The sequence below is a fragment of the Periophthalmus magnuspinnatus genome, chromosome 12 (assembly GCF_009829125.3).
Source record: "Periophthalmus magnuspinnatus isolate fPerMag1 chromosome 12, fPerMag1.2.pri, whole genome shotgun sequence".
Lineage (NCBI taxonomy): Eukaryota > Metazoa > Chordata > Actinopteri > Gobiiformes > Gobiidae > Periophthalmus > Periophthalmus magnuspinnatus.
The window spans coordinates 12,696,497-12,713,521 of record NC_047137.1 but is presented as its reverse complement, the minus strand read 5'-3'; the positions used below and the strand labels follow the sequence as shown (position 1 = coordinate 12,713,521).

The window sequence follows — 17,025 nt, the reverse complement described above, 5'->3', positions numbered from 1 at the left end:
AGTTTTTCAATACAAAGTGAATTGGAGCCAGAGTCAATAGAGCTGGAAACATGCCCATGCTCACTTCCTATTTGGAACGCGGCGGCTACTAGGTTAGCTACTGTATGTCCATTTATATATACAGTCTATGATTGCAAATTGACACATGGATTTAGAGAAATGACATTAGGAGCTACATTTTTACATTATTCACACTGTTTTGATATTTTTGAAGGCTTCTGTGTAATCCCTCAGTCGTCCAGGTCTGATCTACGACGGAGTATAAGGTCACTTAAATTTAAAAAAATAATGCGGGCGCTATGAGAAAAAAGTCGTAATATTACGAGAAAAAAGTCGTATCTTTATGACAGTATAGGCTGCTGTGTGTGAATGAGTGACCAGTACGTTATGGAGAATTTGGAGCATTTTGTTCAGATAAACTTTCAACTGGGGTTTACGCACGATGAAATACTTTACGCACGATGAAATACTTTTAGCCCACCATCACCACACTATCATCATTCTAAGTACTTTGAAGGGACACTGCAATCATTTGAGTTTGTTTAGTCAGAGGAACCAGACAGATTTGGAAGAAATTGCTATATCTGAACAAAATGCTCCAAATTCTTCATAATGCACTGGTCACTCATTCACGCACAGCAGCCTATACTCTCATAAAAATACGACTTTATTCTCGTAATATTACGACTTTATTCTCGTAATATTACGACTTTTTTCTCGTAATATTATGACTTTTTCTGGCTTCGACTTTATTCTCGTAAAATTACGACTTTAATGTCGAAATGCTACGACTTTATTCTCGTAGCGCCCGCATTTTTAAATTTTATTTAAGTGACCCTTATACACCGTCGTACTGATCCATAGCAAAAGATTAAATTTAAATCTGTCAACAGGATAAATCGTTGACAGAATCTTTGTAATATTTTGAAGGCATTTCAGAATTTTAAGGAAATGTTTTGCGACTACTTTCACAAGTTAACTGAAAACTAAATGGAGATTTTGATTTGTTGCTACAGCTAAATATATGTTTTCTTTTCTTTCTTTCCACTTCTGGCATCACACCAGCAGATTTTTTATTATGCCAGATGCCCATCATTAAATAACATTGGCTACTAGTCTTCCTCTGCTCTAGTCCTTAAGGCTGGAGTGGACTGTCACCCTATGAATTGTCAGTTACCTCGTCCACTGGTAAAGTACACTTTACCAATTAACTACTTAATTTACCTGTACTTCTGAGTAGTTTTTCACACTCTAGCTTTTAGTTTCATCATATACTTTTTAACTCATATACATAAACTTACTTGAGTAATTTCTTGGAGTACTGCTTTGTACCTGTGCTATAGTAATATCTTTTTACAAGAAATGTTTTTGACTACTCTACAAGGGCTGCACGATATGAGAAAAGTGCAGTATTTGATAACTATGTTTTTATTGTAACATTGTGATATTTTAATATACTTTTTGCCACAATACTTTAAGTTATAAAAGCAAAAAATGCACAGGCCTTCATTTACTAGTCAAACTGGGTCAAAATTAAAACTTAACAAAAACAAAATCAAGACCAACCCAAGCCAGATGTAAAACCTAATAAGGAAAATCATAATAGAATTTGCCTTTTTGGCCTTTTTACTTTACTTTTCACAGTACACTTTGGTAAGAGAACTTCTGTTGTTTTCTTGTATTTATTTTGTGCCATAGTTTGCAGCTCTATACTCTACCCATCTCTGTTTGTGAGTCTTACTCATGTATATTTACCTTTTAAAGAGTGGTCCAGTTTTCCAGATGTTCGTGTTGCCCACACATCCTCTGGGCGGCTCTGTGATGTTCTCCTTCTCAAACAGCTCCTGGATGGACTGAGCCACCACTGCCACTGCGTCATTGATGTGAGCAGACTCATTCTTCCCGTTGATCAGCTGAAGCCCAATCAGACCTACCACCAAGGACATACGCAATCAACCATCAGAGGCAGCACAGCCGAGATGGAGCCACAGGCGACGTGAGGGGTAGGACACAGAGAGGTGCTTTGGTCTTTTATAAAACAGATTGTAACTGCTGCAAATTATAGAACAACAATATTGTCACTAATATAAATAAAGAAGTTGAACATGCAAATTGTAGTTTTTATGGATTTCTTATGAAAGTTCCACAGCTGATATTTTAAAGGTCACATTTTATTTTATGAGCTTTTAACCAATGTAATATCTGTGTCCCTGGACGCATAGCTGAACGTATCCTAAGCATTTTTCCCCATTCACACATTTCAATTTTCCAGAATTGTTACGTCACACATCCGGAGGTCTCCTGCACTGTTTTTAGTCCATAGATCATCTGCAGACTTGCTCTGAGGATTTCCACCATCAAATTGTGTTTATTGCAGCTGCATATTAGCATGCTGGCCATGTTGCTTAAAGGCCATGTTGGGTTTTTTTTAATATTTAATTCCCATTGCTGCCAGTAGATAATGTGCTAACACCAAATGCAAGTACAGGGAGAACAACTAAGGCAAAATAATGTGCCTTTTCCAAACACAGGATTTATTTTTTGTTTTAAAACATGAATTACAAAGCAAAGGCACTCAAAAACGTGTATTTAAAAGCCAATAACTGTGCAAACAAGGCATAATATGAGTCATTTAAGATTGGCTCCTGCTTTTAAAAATCTAATATCTATTAGGATGTAACTGTGTGCCACCGCTGCAGAATTATGTTGAGGAATAACTTTTTTCCCTGCAAAATAAAACATCTAAAACAAATTTCCTTAAGAAATACTTCAGCATTTTACCTCTCCTTTTAAGTTACCCTAATGTCAACTTATGCCCTTTAAACTGTCAGTCCTCAAAGGCACAGTTTGAACCAGACAGGGTCTCAAATCTACACAGCCTGTGCTATGAGTCCCTTGAAGTGGGATGCTCTTTCATCCTCCAACCACCAATATATTAAAGCAACTCTATGGATGTGCCCTCTGCAAGGCTGACAGCCTGTCCCCGGTGGACCAGAGGCCTTTGTGAAGTCCGATAGTAGCACAGATCCCACTGGTGCCGGTCTACATACAAACACTGGTGACAGTCAAAGGCAGTGTTAAACACATGGGAAGCCAGTAAGATATTCTTCAAAGAAGGGGTATTATACAAAATTGACTTTTTGAAGATTTCTACCATGTTATAACGTTGTTCCTTCATCAAAAACACGCCTGAAGAGGTTTTAGATGTAATACATGTATGTTTGAGCAATCTAGCTTATGGTTAACAGTGTGATCCTGTCCAAAGCACAAGCCTCCACCACCCATGCCCCCAGACGTCAATTCTCCATCAGTATACAAAGACAAGATAGAAAAACAATACACAACTTCACAAACCTGATGCAATGCCCTGTAGTTTCATTAACATTTTCAACTGGTACAAACAGTAAACTTGTTCGCTTAATGTACCAGTCCTAAAGTGTGAGCCACAAGTCTAATATCAAGGTCTTCCTAACTGCATAGAACAAAAGAACATAAACCAATGGCAGTGTTTAGTGCCTATAGTGGAAAGAGACTAAACATCAGTGGCCACAAAGTGAACGATTCTTGTGCATAAATTGTGTTAACAGGCAGTTGTATCTTACCATAGACAGATTTTCCTGAAAAAAAAAATCTCTTACACCATTAGAAAGCAGGACAGGGCAGAGGTCATGCACTGAAACCTTTAAACACCAGTCGCTTAAACGTTTAAATGCCAAGTGCTAGGCCTGTCACGACAACACATTTTGAAGTGTGATATATTGCTGAAGTAAATAAAGACGATAAACAATAATACTGAAACTAATTTATGGCACTGACACAAAAACCAATACATAGATAAATAGCCAAATGAAACACTTTAGTACTTAGTTTGATGAAGCATTAATTAATCTACAGCTCAAATGTCATCATAAAACCAAAATATAACAACAAAATTCCCAGTAGTGCAAAGAAAATGTATGCACGATAAATACTAACCCCAAAAAATACTGTCCCTGTTATAATGTATTTTAGTGATGCGACTTTCGGCTCCTTTTGGCTCCTTTCGGCTCCTTTGTGAGATCCGAATTTTTGGATCCGTTATCTTCTATCTTGCACTAGTGATGGGGACTTTGAAACTTCATGAATCAATGAACTACTTTGAAACTTTTGCCTCAAAATGAAAAACTGTTTTGAAGCAGTAACTACAATGCCTCTGTCTGTTGGTTGTCTGCCAGAATGCACATGATTGAAATACATTGCCAGAACCAAAACGAGGCTTCGTTTGCAGAGGTTACGTGATCAGTGCTTTGAAACACTCGCTCAAAAACCTTCCACAGCCCGTGTCAAGCTGTGGGTTCAAGCATAACATCTCTAACAAGCACTTTATGTTCTTTAGTTACATGAAAACAGCCTGTAGCAACCGATAATGTAATAAAGTAGCATAACAATGTAATCATTTTGGCCAAGTTTAAATGTAATAAGCCGATAATGTAATAACCATGATAAGCCAATAAGGTAATCACATCTTGACAATAATGTAATAAGTCAGTGGCTCTTAAACATTTCACGGTAAGTACTACCAAAGAAAAGATTTGGCTTTGAGTCCCACCAGATCTAAACCAGGTCTATAACAGGACTATTCCAGGTCTACAGTGGACTACATAAATTCTACTGTAGTTCCAACCAAGAAATTATCCAAAGGAGGATAAAAAAGTGGATAGATTTGAGAAACACTAACAAGTTATTGCATTATTAGTTATGTAATAGCTGCAACCAATAGTGTGGTAATTATTGTCAAGATGTGATTATGTTATTGGCTCATCATAGTTATTACATTATCTGCTTGTTATTGCATTATCATCTTATTACATTCAAACTTGGGCATTATTACATTATCCGCTTGTTATTGCATTATCATCTTATTACATTTAAACTTGGGCATTATTACATTATCCGCTTGTTATTGCATTATCATCTTATTACATTTAAACTTGGGCATTATTACATTATCCGCTTGTTATTGCATTATCATCTTATTACATTTAAACTTGGGCATTATTACATTATCCGCTTGTTATTGCATTATCATCTTATTACATTCAAACTTGGACATTATTACATTATCCGCTTGTTATTGCATTATCATCTTATTACATTCAAACTTGGGCATTATTACATTATCTGCTTGTTATTGCATTATCATCTTATTACATTTAAACTTGGGCATTATTACATTATCGGCTTGTTATTGCATTATCATCTTATTACATTTAAACTTGGGTATTATTACATTATCGGTTGCTACACAGCCTGTAACAAGTACTCTGCCTAATCCCGGATGCGAGCAAAGACCGGTGCTGAGATGAACCTACCATCAGGGGCCTCACTCAGGGCTTTACCCGACATCTCGCGCTCCCCCACCAGCCACACGTATCCAGAGCCCGTCATGTTCAGGAAGCGAGCGGCTTTGTACACGGCAGCGGCATCCTCCTCACTGCAAAACAACACGGTTCACCAAAAAGTCATATTAAGATGGCACTTTTTAAGACTGAGGAGGTCCTGGAGTTCATAAATACAGAATTACAATTATTGCTCTTGGGGAAAAGGCCTTATCACTATGTATGGAAAAAACCTCTATTCAAATATTTATATAGCGTAAATTATACATTAGATTTGATCAGCAGTTTGTGGGCAGAGGTGGGTTGTACACAGTTATATTTACTTGAGTAACCTTTTTAAGAAATTGTACTTTTCAGAGTACTTTACTAAGAACATACCTCTACTTAAGACGTTTTTTTTTATTTTTTATTGAAGTAACGGTACTTTTACTTGAGTACACATTTTGGTTCCTCTTCTCACTGTGAGTACGTACAAATGATAAAAGTTTTGTGTCGATAATATGAAATGATTTGAACATTTCTGTTTCTTGCACCTCTCCTTCAGATATCATTTAGTTTTTTTCTCATTTTTGTTGTGAAATTACTGCATTTTGTGTTTTATTTAATGTCCTTCCAGTTACATTAACTTTAAATTATAAATCAGATGTTACATCCCAACAGTTTTTAAAAGTAATTTCTTTCTTTTAGTAAATTATTCCATAACTTGTGTGAACAGAGACAAAAACTACAATTGTCCAGTTCATTCTGTTTTTCTGGATTGTGAGTCCTAATATCACAAGAGAACTGCATTTGGCCCTAAAGGACACCTCCCAACAAGGATTAAAACAAAAATAGTTTAATAAATAAATTATTACTTTTAGTTTATGCGTACTTCAAATAAATGTTTGTTGTTCCCACAAACATATTGGCATGCTCTGTCCTTGGATGAAGCATCCAGCCTCTACAGCTCCCAACTGTCCCAACAGAGTTAGTCCCTACAGAAAAGCACTATTTCTGCCACATTAAAGCAGTGAAGTGGCTCTTATTAGAATTATGTGCACTCAAGGGAGATGAAAATTATTGGTTCATTCTGCAGTCACTGAGCTTGATGTGAGCCTTACATCGGACGGGTCCCGTGGGTGCTCTGTCGGCCAATGCCTCCTAATGGGAATCCCTCAAGGCCACGCTTTAAATGCACACAACATATTTCACAAATGGGATAGTAAGTTCACAATGACAGCCGGACACAGCCAGAGGACAGGGAGAGTTACATTGTCCAGGATTTGCACTTACTTGCCTACACATTACGTTCTATCATGCCAAATTTAGCCCGATATATAGTATGCTCAAGATAGAAACTTTGTGTTTAATAATCCCATCAAAACTAGTGCAGCTTTGTTGTGCTTCAGTCACACAAACTATGATCAAAACGAAAAGTCAGAGAATACACTATTACTCAATGAAAGAGATACAACAAGTTGTCACAATACTAAAATTTCAGGAACAAAGGAATAAAAGAATAAAATCAATACTCAAAACCGACTCCGATACCACGATGATAATAAAAAAACACTCTTTACTTAACAATAGAATGCAATTTTCAACATTAAATCTTAGTGCTTTCTCAAGATCATTCTAAAGCTATTCAGGAAAGGTTCATTTCTATCCCTTGAGTGTGAGTTTTTAGTATCAATACTTGCTCAAATAAGTATATAGTTTCAATACTAGTTTCGGTATCAATTAGTATCTGATTTTCATTACTTTGGACAACCCATTTCTGTATAAAGTGATGTGTTACGTTACCAATTCAGAGGAATGGAGGGTACAAAAATTTGGTTAGACCTTAACATTTGTAGGAACTGGTAGAGAAGATGTATAAAATTGGCAAGTAATCACAGAAGAAAGTCACTTATAGGCACTCTGTCTGTTCTTTGCATTTGTTAAAGTATGCAGGTCTTGTGCAGCAACCATTTCCTGATGTTTTTAACCAGCACACTGCAGTACTTTCATTTATTATTAAACCCATTTGAACTGGTCCTGCATAGTAGATACATAAGAGTGATGCACTTGACCTGAAAAATGCATGCTCCGTCCACAGCTGTAATGGCTTCCACTAAGTCTTATTATGTATAAAACACCACACTTTATCTGCTTGGAAAAACCTAGAGACTATTTCTAGCATTGGGCTCTTAACACCTCTTTTGACTGTCGTTACCTTTGTTTACAACTAACAGAGGGTGGTTGACAGCTTTGCATGAGGGATTCAGACATAGGCGTTTCCAGTTTTGTAGGGACCTTGTGCAAGAATCTTTTTTTATGGCCCTTAGATTACTAAAAATCTGAAATTACGTATCACGTTTTAGACACAGACCATCCAACTATACTACCATTTGAAACTTTTTTACTGATTAATTGAGTAAAGTAAAGTAAAAAGTAAAAAGTAAAGTAAAGTAAAGTAAAGTAAATATTGTCTTTCAAATACTCAGTACTAAACCAATCATTTATACAGCTTTGTGGAAGGTCCTCTCCATTGGTTTCAGAATGATGAGAATCTACAACCATTGAAATTAACAATTTAAAACAAAATATTATGTCTTTTGAATGGGAATAAGTCCTCAAAATGTTGCATGTAACTAAAACCCATAAATAGTTTTCTTTTAAAATACAAATTTGAAAGATAAAAGTAATGGGGCTATGACTGACCCCTGAGGAACTCCACAAATTATGATACAAGCTGTGGTCACTGATTATTGTTGATTTTTTTTTAAATTTATGTATTCTTTTAATCATTTTACAGGAAAGTATTTTACTGACTGTCAGAAAATAGAAAACGCAAGAACATGGGCAACATTGGAGAATTTAAATGTGTAATGCAAATGTGTGGAAAAAAGTATTACCTTGTGTATTATTATTATCATCATTATTATTATTTCTTTGTATTACCATTGCAAATTACATTGTTAAATACATTTTAAAATCTCAGAAAAATAGCAGCTTCAGTACACAATTATTGTTTTTTCTTACCTGGCCGACAGGATGATGACCCGGGCCTCCAACTCTTTGGCCTCCAGCAGCAGGGCAGTTAAGTTAGTCTCCTGGCTGAACTGGAGGACTTTCTCTGCCTGTGATCGGGGGCAGAACAAAGGTCAAGCCAGCTACCTCCCCCCGTCCCTCCGCCACCATGCCGCCTGGTTACCTGCTCGCTTCTGAGCTTGGACCGTTTAATTTGAGAACGAGAGACAGAGGTCAAAAGGAAAAGCGATCCAGGAGGGGAACCGGCTGAATTTAAAAAAAAATTAAAAGCTTGAAGGGGTAAAAAATTAAAAGTTTTGCATTTGTTTCGGCATGCAAACTGAGGGTTATCAAGGCTCCAAAGAAGGACGTGCATGTGTTAGGTAGAAGGGTAGAATAAGGTCAATGCAACCAGTAACTAAAAACAAGTGAAGGGGGTTGGCGGGGTCGTTTTTACCCCAACAAAAAAACTGCTGAAAACCAGGGAGGTGCTACGAAACAGGAGGAAGTAGCATCCGGGAGTCGGTTTGGTCCCACATTACCGGTTCTCCACAAAGGAATGGACTTGCAAACTCTTTAGGTTCTTGGAGAGTGAGTGCGTGTTCTGAATACATGCATTCCTTTATTGAAGGAGAAAATGGCAATGATAAAAGCGGGGGGCGCGTTCATTGGTTCTCTTTGACTCATAAAAATGGCCAAAAATTAAAACCTTTCATAACATTCTTTGTTCAAATCATAGGGAGATGTCTCAAAGTCAAAATAAAAAAGACGTGCTACCAAGAGAGGGATAGTTCTGGGTTCGGCTGGTGACTGGTTTGGGCTGATTCACTAGAGTTGCTACTGTTTGGAAAAGTTGGTGGGCGGCGTGCATTGACCATGCAAATATACCTTGGGTCCTCGCTTGTTGTCAAAGGACAGTTGGTCGGGGTTTTCATAGTTCCTTTTTTTATTCTGATGAGTAATGTGCACAGAGAAAATATGCAGACACAGAAAGAATATTATAAACAGTTGAAAATGGAGGGCAGTAAAGCATTCCAACAAATCTCCACCTCTTCTTCAAATTGGGACTTTTAACAGCGGGGCTTGCAAAGGACATCACATTCATGGGGGAAACCATCAAAAGCAATCCCAGAACTAAATTTACTTGATTAAAATACTTTGTTGAGATTAAAACAGACAGATAACAAGGCGCGATGAATAATTTATTGAATGGATAAAGGTTAGAGCTTAGACCAAAGCAGGAAGAAACGTCAGTGATGTAAGAGAATGATGGTTTTGTTTAGGTAAAAATATCCTTGATGTAGAGCTGAAAGAGGTGGTGGTCAAGAGGAGGAGATGTAGAGGCTGAGGAGGCTGATGGTTCTGCTGCTTTAGTGGATTAGATTTGTGACATGTAGCTGAAATAGTAACACGATAAAGAGGGATGGACATTTACTGTAGATGAATGTCTTGAGAGCAGATTAGCAAAGGTAACGGGCTACGATTGGGGAGAGGATGAAGAAACGGACGGGAAATACAATCTCCCTGGTTTAATTTATGCGAAATGCACCATCTCTTATCATGATGTAACAATCCCAAATGGACAAACAATATAAAAAGCACTTTTTAGCAGCAACACGCTTCACTGTCAGATTTCATGAACTTAAACTCTCATGGACGTTCTCGTTGCTATTCTCAACTCATCAATTCAAGTCACACTAAAGAACTATTTTGAATTGAGAATATTAATCTGCACTTGAGTAACTTTGGTCTGAAATGATGTCTATAATGCTTCCAAATGGTTAAATTCTTATCCGAGCAAAGTTATTTGGCTGCAGCGTATATGTATCTATGTATAAAACACATACAAATCGAAACTACCCAAACTCAAGATCAAAGTCTGTACTCATTCTTCGCCATGCTTGATATCTCCCATACCGTTTGTTTCTGCTCTTTGGTTCTACACAGGCACAGCTGTCCTCACCACTGCTCACACCTCACTGCACTCCTGCCTGTGCTCTCTGCTCCATTCCACTGCAGTGCATCCGAGCTGGCAAGAAAAGACACGACCAACGCCAAACGCACTCCCCAGCACATGGACTCTAAGCCTGGACAGTCCCTTTACAACTGTGTCTACCGCACCATAATGTTCTGATCCGGCTTATTAAGGCAGATAATCCCTGTTCTGATTCAAAGCCCACAAAGATGACGTGATGGAGCTAGACTGTTAATATAATGTCTATATCTATAGGCTTTGGGTGTGTCGTTGTAGAGACGTGTGTAGGTGCATTTGTTCACACACTGGCTTCAATTGATTAACTTGTGAATGAGTAGAGAGATTATTGTAAAAAATATAAACTTTATTCATTAAAAGGTCCTATATTACCCAAAATTGACTCTTAAGTGCTTTAAGCAATGTTATAATGCTGTTCCCTTATCAAAAACATACCTAGAATTGTGTTTTGTTTCATTCACACATGTTTGAGCACTTGTATGTGTCTGTCTACATCTCCAAAGCTCAAAATGCTCTGTTCCACCTTATGATGTCATGAACCAGAAGTGAACAGCTAACCTTTATGTTTTGTTCAGTAGAGATTGGCAATTCCAAGGCGGAAATAATCCAAATGATTCTAGGGAAGGTGTATGGAGTTTGAAAACACAGCGGAGCACTTCCTGTATTACCACATGACATCACAAGGTGGAACAGAGTGTTTTATGTTTGGCTAAATATGCAGGGTTTGTGTGTTAAACATGTGCGAATGAAACAAAACACAACTCCAGGTAAGATTTTGGTGAATAAATATTATAACATAGATCAAAAAACAGTGTAATATGCCCACTTTAATACTTTAATATGCCCCATGTGCAAAGAAAATTTTGAAAAATATTCCTGAAAGACTAAGAAGCATAGGGATATCAGATGGTTGACAATCTTATTCAGTTCAAATACTATTAAGCTGGTTCATATGTTGTGTATTTGGGCGAGACACTGTTAATAAAGATTGGCAGCCATATTTCTATCATTCAGCTGTGGCTACAAGAATATACAGTGAATGAATGAATTTACGATCTTAAAGTAGCGTTACGGGAAGCTTATCAAGCTCGCAAAGAACACTGCAAATTGTTATTTATTGTAGGGGATTTAGCTTGAAAAAAATCTAATAAATGTAAGCTACTAGCATACTGCCAATTTATAAAATGTCCCAGCCTCTCAGAAATCAGACTCCGAGTTGTCTAAAAGCTCCCTGGTTGTCTCTCCATAAAAATACATTTTGCTGCAGTGCACAAAACCCTCTTTGTCTTTTTCCCTGGAGTTTTTCTGAGAGCTCTATTTTTAAATTCTGCCTGTGACATTCATATTTCATGTCCGCTCTGAGTCCACTGTGTCCGAAGCCTTAGCGCGCCCCTGTAAGTATGAGCTCGCTAACCACTTTGCTAAAAATACCCTCTCATTTGACTGGATTTATGGAGCTGGGTCGGTCCAATCAAACGCATAACTGCCCCGGCTTCTAAGTGCAGATAAAAGAGCGGAGTTATAGTGTAGGCTTTAAAGTTTTCATGTTTTTCTAATTATGACTTAGTTTGGTGGGATAGTGCCTAAATATTTATCATAGTTTTACATCAGTTAAGTGGCAGTGTCTGGAAGAAAGTAGAAAAGAAAAGTACAAAAATAGAGGAAGTAGCCCTGAGTTATAAAACCAAATACCTCTCCAGCATCAAACGTTCCATCGAAAATGATGTGCAAGGACAGCAGACAGTTTCAATCTTCTTTTTAAAATTACATAAAGGCATAAAAGTTTTCTGTTCATAACTGTTGTGCAAGTTATACAATTTTTTCAGACCAAGGTTTAGTTTTCATACCTTATAGATTGGACTGCTCACTAGTGGCCTTCCTCAGATCGGTCAGGCGAAACAAGTTTAAACAGGTTTAAACGGGTTCATCTGCAGCCCGACTTCTTCACGACAGTATCAAAGGTGTGTGAGAGTAAAAAGGCCCCCTCGTCCCGGCTTAACGTCCCGTGGGCACGTTTATGTATCTCAATCGCTTCCTTAATCTAGCGATGATGTCTGAGTGATGTTTGCTCCGCCCTGGTCTGTAATCTGGTTCTTTCAACTATAAACCAGGATGAGAGGACCTGGAATACTGTCCTGAAGAAGTCGGACTGCAGATGGCGCTGTCGCCCTGCTTCCACCGGTAGGAAGACGGCACCAAAACTTGTTTAAATCAGCTGACATGTCACACCAACATCACGTGACGACACTGAGGAAGAGCACTAGTGAGCAGTCGAAACTGTCAGGTATGAAACAAACTAAACCTTGGTCTGGAAAAAGAATCTAATCTAATATAATAACGGAACCTTATTGGACTATTGTGCAATTTAGACATCCTTTGGTCCACGTTAACAATTTGGTTGCTACGGTTTTGGAATTACCTGCTGCCTGTGTCCAACCAGGAAGTAAAACTATAAACTTCCAAAACTAGTATAATCGTTAATATAATAATGTCAACTTTTTTTGTGAAATGAGTAGGCTTTTGCGTCATTTGCACTTTAATTTTAGCAGCAACAGTGAGGAGAGAGCCCGTTGATACAGAGGGACTGCAGCTGCACAGGCGTATAGCTGCAGGGCTCTCAGATGATGTTGGAGGAAGCCCAGACCCAAATAATGAAAGGAATAATGCGTATAATCCTTATATCGCTGACACTAAATCGCTTTACATTTCATTTTTCATTGTCCCGTGTGTCTTTGTGTGTGTTATACTGAGCCTTTGTACAGCGTCCTTGAGTGTTATGAAAGGCGCACTATTTTCTATGCTATTTTCTGATATAGGTTATAAAGTTGTTTCCTCATCAAAAACATTCCTGGCGTTTTGCTTAATTATCAAGTTTAACACACAAACGCTGTATATTTAGGCTGAGTTCTTCTCTCAAACAGAAAACACTCTGTACCACCTTGTGATGTCATGCGGTGATACAGGAAGTGCTCCACTGTGTTTTGAACTCCAGACACCTTCACTAGAAACATTTAGATAATTTCATCCCTGGAATTTCCCATTTCTGCTAAACAAAAGGTGAAAGGTAGCTGTTAACTTGAAAACCACCACCACTTCATGACATCACAAGATGGAACTGAGCATTTTGAGCTTTGGAGATGTGGACAGACTAATTATAAAGGATTAATCAAACGTGTAAATGAAACAAAACGAAACTCTAGGTATGTTTTTGATGAGATAACAACATTATAACATGGCTAAAAGCGTCCAAGAGTCACAATATAGGACCTTTAAATAAATAAATAAATAAATAAATAAATAAATAAATAATAACAACCACAATAATAATAATAATAATAACGCATATTATTATTATTATTGTTATTATTATTATTATTATTATTATTATTGTATTATTTTTGCTCATATTAACTCTACGGGCAAGCGGCTGAGGATGAGCTGAATTGCTTTCTACTCGCATAGACAGATTGAGCTTGTGTGAAGCGTCTGTGATTAGAGAGTCTCCCCTCAGTGCAGCACACAGATGGGGCTGCTTTGTTAAACCCACTCCAAACTTCATTTACACAGACACAGAGAGAGTGCGCTCTGATGCAGGGGCTGACTCACAGCTTTGACAGGCACCACGCTCTGTTCCTGATGAGCCATCTCCTTCCTCTGAATATGAGAGGATGTAGGAACTGAGCACAAGCACAAGAAGTGTCCTTACTAAAGTTCAGCAAATGATCGGAACTGCAATATGTTATAATTATTGGCGACATTACTCAAAAGGCAAAGCTTGAATTCTTTTGCGTTTTTGAGCAGAGACGGGAAATAACTTTGCATAGAAGGGTTAAGATTATGGTTTATCTTGGAATTTGGTGGTTTTGTTCGCATGATGATTGTCCAATTAGAAAGCAGAATGAGCCTTACATGAGTCTATTATTTGGGTTGCCAACTTCAATACTGAAATGGTCATGATCCCTGCCGGTCCAGCCCCTTTTGCGCCTCCCCACTCCCTCCTGTGTCCGAGCCTGAAGCTGGGCGGAGATTTTTGGCCTCCCCCCGTGCACACCTGGGGCTAATCACCAATCAACCACACCTGGGAAGGATAAGAGGAGCCAGGACCTGACACCCAGCACCAGATCGTCCCCGTAACTTTGTGGTACTCCTCGCTTGGCTCTGTTCTTGTTTTTGCGCTCTTTTGGATTTTACTTACTGGATATTCTTGCTCCTCACCAGATCCTGCTCTTCCCTCCCATTTCCGACCCTGCTCTTCCTCACCGGTACTGTCCGTCCTGTCTCAGACCCTGCTCCACACGCTTTCACCTTGGACCACGGAACTCTCCCTGATTCACCTTTTGATCTACCGTCGTTTTGCACTTCTGTTGTAAAATGTAAACACTATTAAACTATTCCCCGAGTTCTGTCTTTTTGGTCCCCCTTGCCCATCGTTACGACAGAAATCCATTTATTTTGAACCTAAAAGGACTCTTTCCAAATGGATTTGTCACTACTTAAACCCCAGCACCTGCAGCCAATCATGAATCAGTGCTAGTGCAGCCTCTGTAGCTCAGTGAGTGAATTTTGGAGGTTTTAAGACTCACATGAGGCCTGTCCATACACTGAGAGTGAGAAAAACTTGTTTGTGTCTCTATCTGCAGGTTAAGACTCCGGTTTGGTTGCGATCGTAGTACCAGTTTAAGCACAGACTACATACAGTTCCTTTAATTGCACTGGACCCCCCTGATCACCCCCACATTGCCCCTCTACCCCCTCCCACACTCCAAACACTCCCCTCTTTTGACATACCTCCCCACTCTCCATGTCTCTGAATAAGCTAATCCTTGAGCGCGCATGTAAGCCGCTTTCCCTTTAAACGCGATGTGTTTGGAGTTGCCATATCTTTAGCCCGTGATTTAATTAAACCCGCCGGATCAGAACTCATTTCAGTCTGGCACACAATTACCGCTGCAAGCCCCCAAGAGGCACAGAGGAACAAAGAGAGCGGGATATCCCTGGGTAAAGTTATCTTGTTAGAGACAGTTGTTTTCATCCTGTCTTCCTAAAGGGTAAGAGAGTTGGGGCGCTTCAAACGTCAGCACTTCTCTGGCCCACATAGAGCTGCACGCAAGAAGGGAGCGAAAGGAAAGATAGGATTGGTAATACTTTAGTTTAGGGATCATGTATTCATCCCTACATTTACGAAGAAGTTAAGGGGGGATGCTACAGGCAAAACTGTTTTTTAAAGTTTTGTGTTTTTTGGTCAGCTTGGTCTCTTAGCATACAAACTTTCCAACAATACTGTCCCCTCTGCTCCGAAAGATGTTTTAATAATTCATTTAATCAACTTGCATTCATGGTTTTATATGGGACATTGTGACTTCAAAGGCTGTTAACGCAAAATGTATTTTTCTTCCACAGGGACAAAAGGATCACAGCTTCAAGTAACACCCACACACAACACACTTTCCAGTCTTGAACTTAACAAGATTTTGATGAAACGAACTGAGTAATTTTATGATATCTAATGCCAAGTCTGTTTTATTAAAGTTTTAACTCAAAAAAATAGACGGAATTTTCATTTTTAGGCAATTGTTCAGTGAGATTTAGTTTTCTGAAAAACTAAATGAGATATCCAAATCATTTTTTTTCTAAAATGACATCAAAATGAAGCAAGAAATTCAAATCTTTTCATATTTCTGATTTGAATGTCCCAAAAATGGTCAGTTTTGGTCATTTTTACACATAAAATGCCTTATTTCTATATGAAAACATTATTTGATGAAAAAAACTGAATGTGTTTTTTTCTTATATTTTTGTAAACAACAGGAGATGTTTCAAATTAATATCTATAAATTTAAGATTGTTCCCATTCATCTGTAGTGTCTTGTCTTAGATCTTTGTTAGACCTTTAGGGTTTTCTTCTGTGAAAGTATAATTAACAATCATAACTATTTGTCTCCATGTTATTGCTTTGCCTGAAATGTTTCACACTATGACATTTAACCTGCCACCATAGAAACAAGCAAGTGACAGCTTAGATCTGTGGAGAGACAAACCCGCTCACAGTTAGAATGCGTGTGTTTCAAGGGGTTTTAGATCAATCAAGTAATCTTTAACTGAATACATGCAACACAGGTATAAAGTCATACGGTGGAAGATTGCAGGAAAATATCAATGGAAACAAGAAGGTTACACTGTGCAACTTTAATCACTGTCACTTTATCACACAAGTTATTGGGCATTGCATTAACTGTTATTTCTACATGAAAACTAACTGATTACCACTTAATTAGCAATTAATAGGAGCTCCCTAAACTAAAGTGTTACCAGGGAATTTGACGGAAACTGAGAACTACCCAGGGTTATAGTAAAAGAAAAATTCTGTCAACTGGACAAAAAGTCATAGCCGCTTCTTCAGTTCTGGTCAGTTTGCTTGTGGACACTGCCTTATATCTGTCTGAAGGGAGGAGCAAACTACTCTGAAACTAACACCTATTGTTTAAGGCCTGTATTATTAAAAAAACTACAGCAAAACAAGTTATACTAAAGTTTCCTCATCACAAACATACCTCGATGTAGTTTCATTTGTTTAAGTACTCTGCATATTCAATCGGTCTGCTTTTCAGTTTAATTTGACGTGCGTTATCACACGTGAAACAATATTGCTTTGGTCAAACACAC

General features: G+C 38.1%; 1 protein-coding gene across 4 annotated transcripts in view; it reads right to left on the bottom strand.

Annotated features, from left to right (window-relative positions):
* Window positions 1-17,025, bottom strand: part of grin1a (glutamate receptor, ionotropic, N-methyl D-aspartate 1a) — a 70,686-nt gene that overhangs the window by 26,779 nt on the left and 26,882 nt on the right. For 3 of the 4 annotated variants that reach the window (XM_033976105.2, XM_055225631.1, XM_033976108.2), the window contains exons 4-7: window positions 9,258-9,320; window positions 8,382-8,479; window positions 5,352-5,473; window positions 1,756-1,930 (exon numbers count right to left, since the gene is read on the bottom strand). In XM_033976105.2, coding sequence (XP_033831996.1) covers window positions 1,756-1,930; window positions 5,352-5,473; window positions 8,382-8,479; window positions 9,258-9,320 — 458 coding nt within the window. The remainder of the gene's footprint in view (window positions 1-1,755; window positions 1,931-5,351; window positions 5,474-8,381; window positions 8,480-9,257; window positions 9,321-17,025) is intronic. The other variant, XM_033976109.2, reaches the window with a different exon arrangement.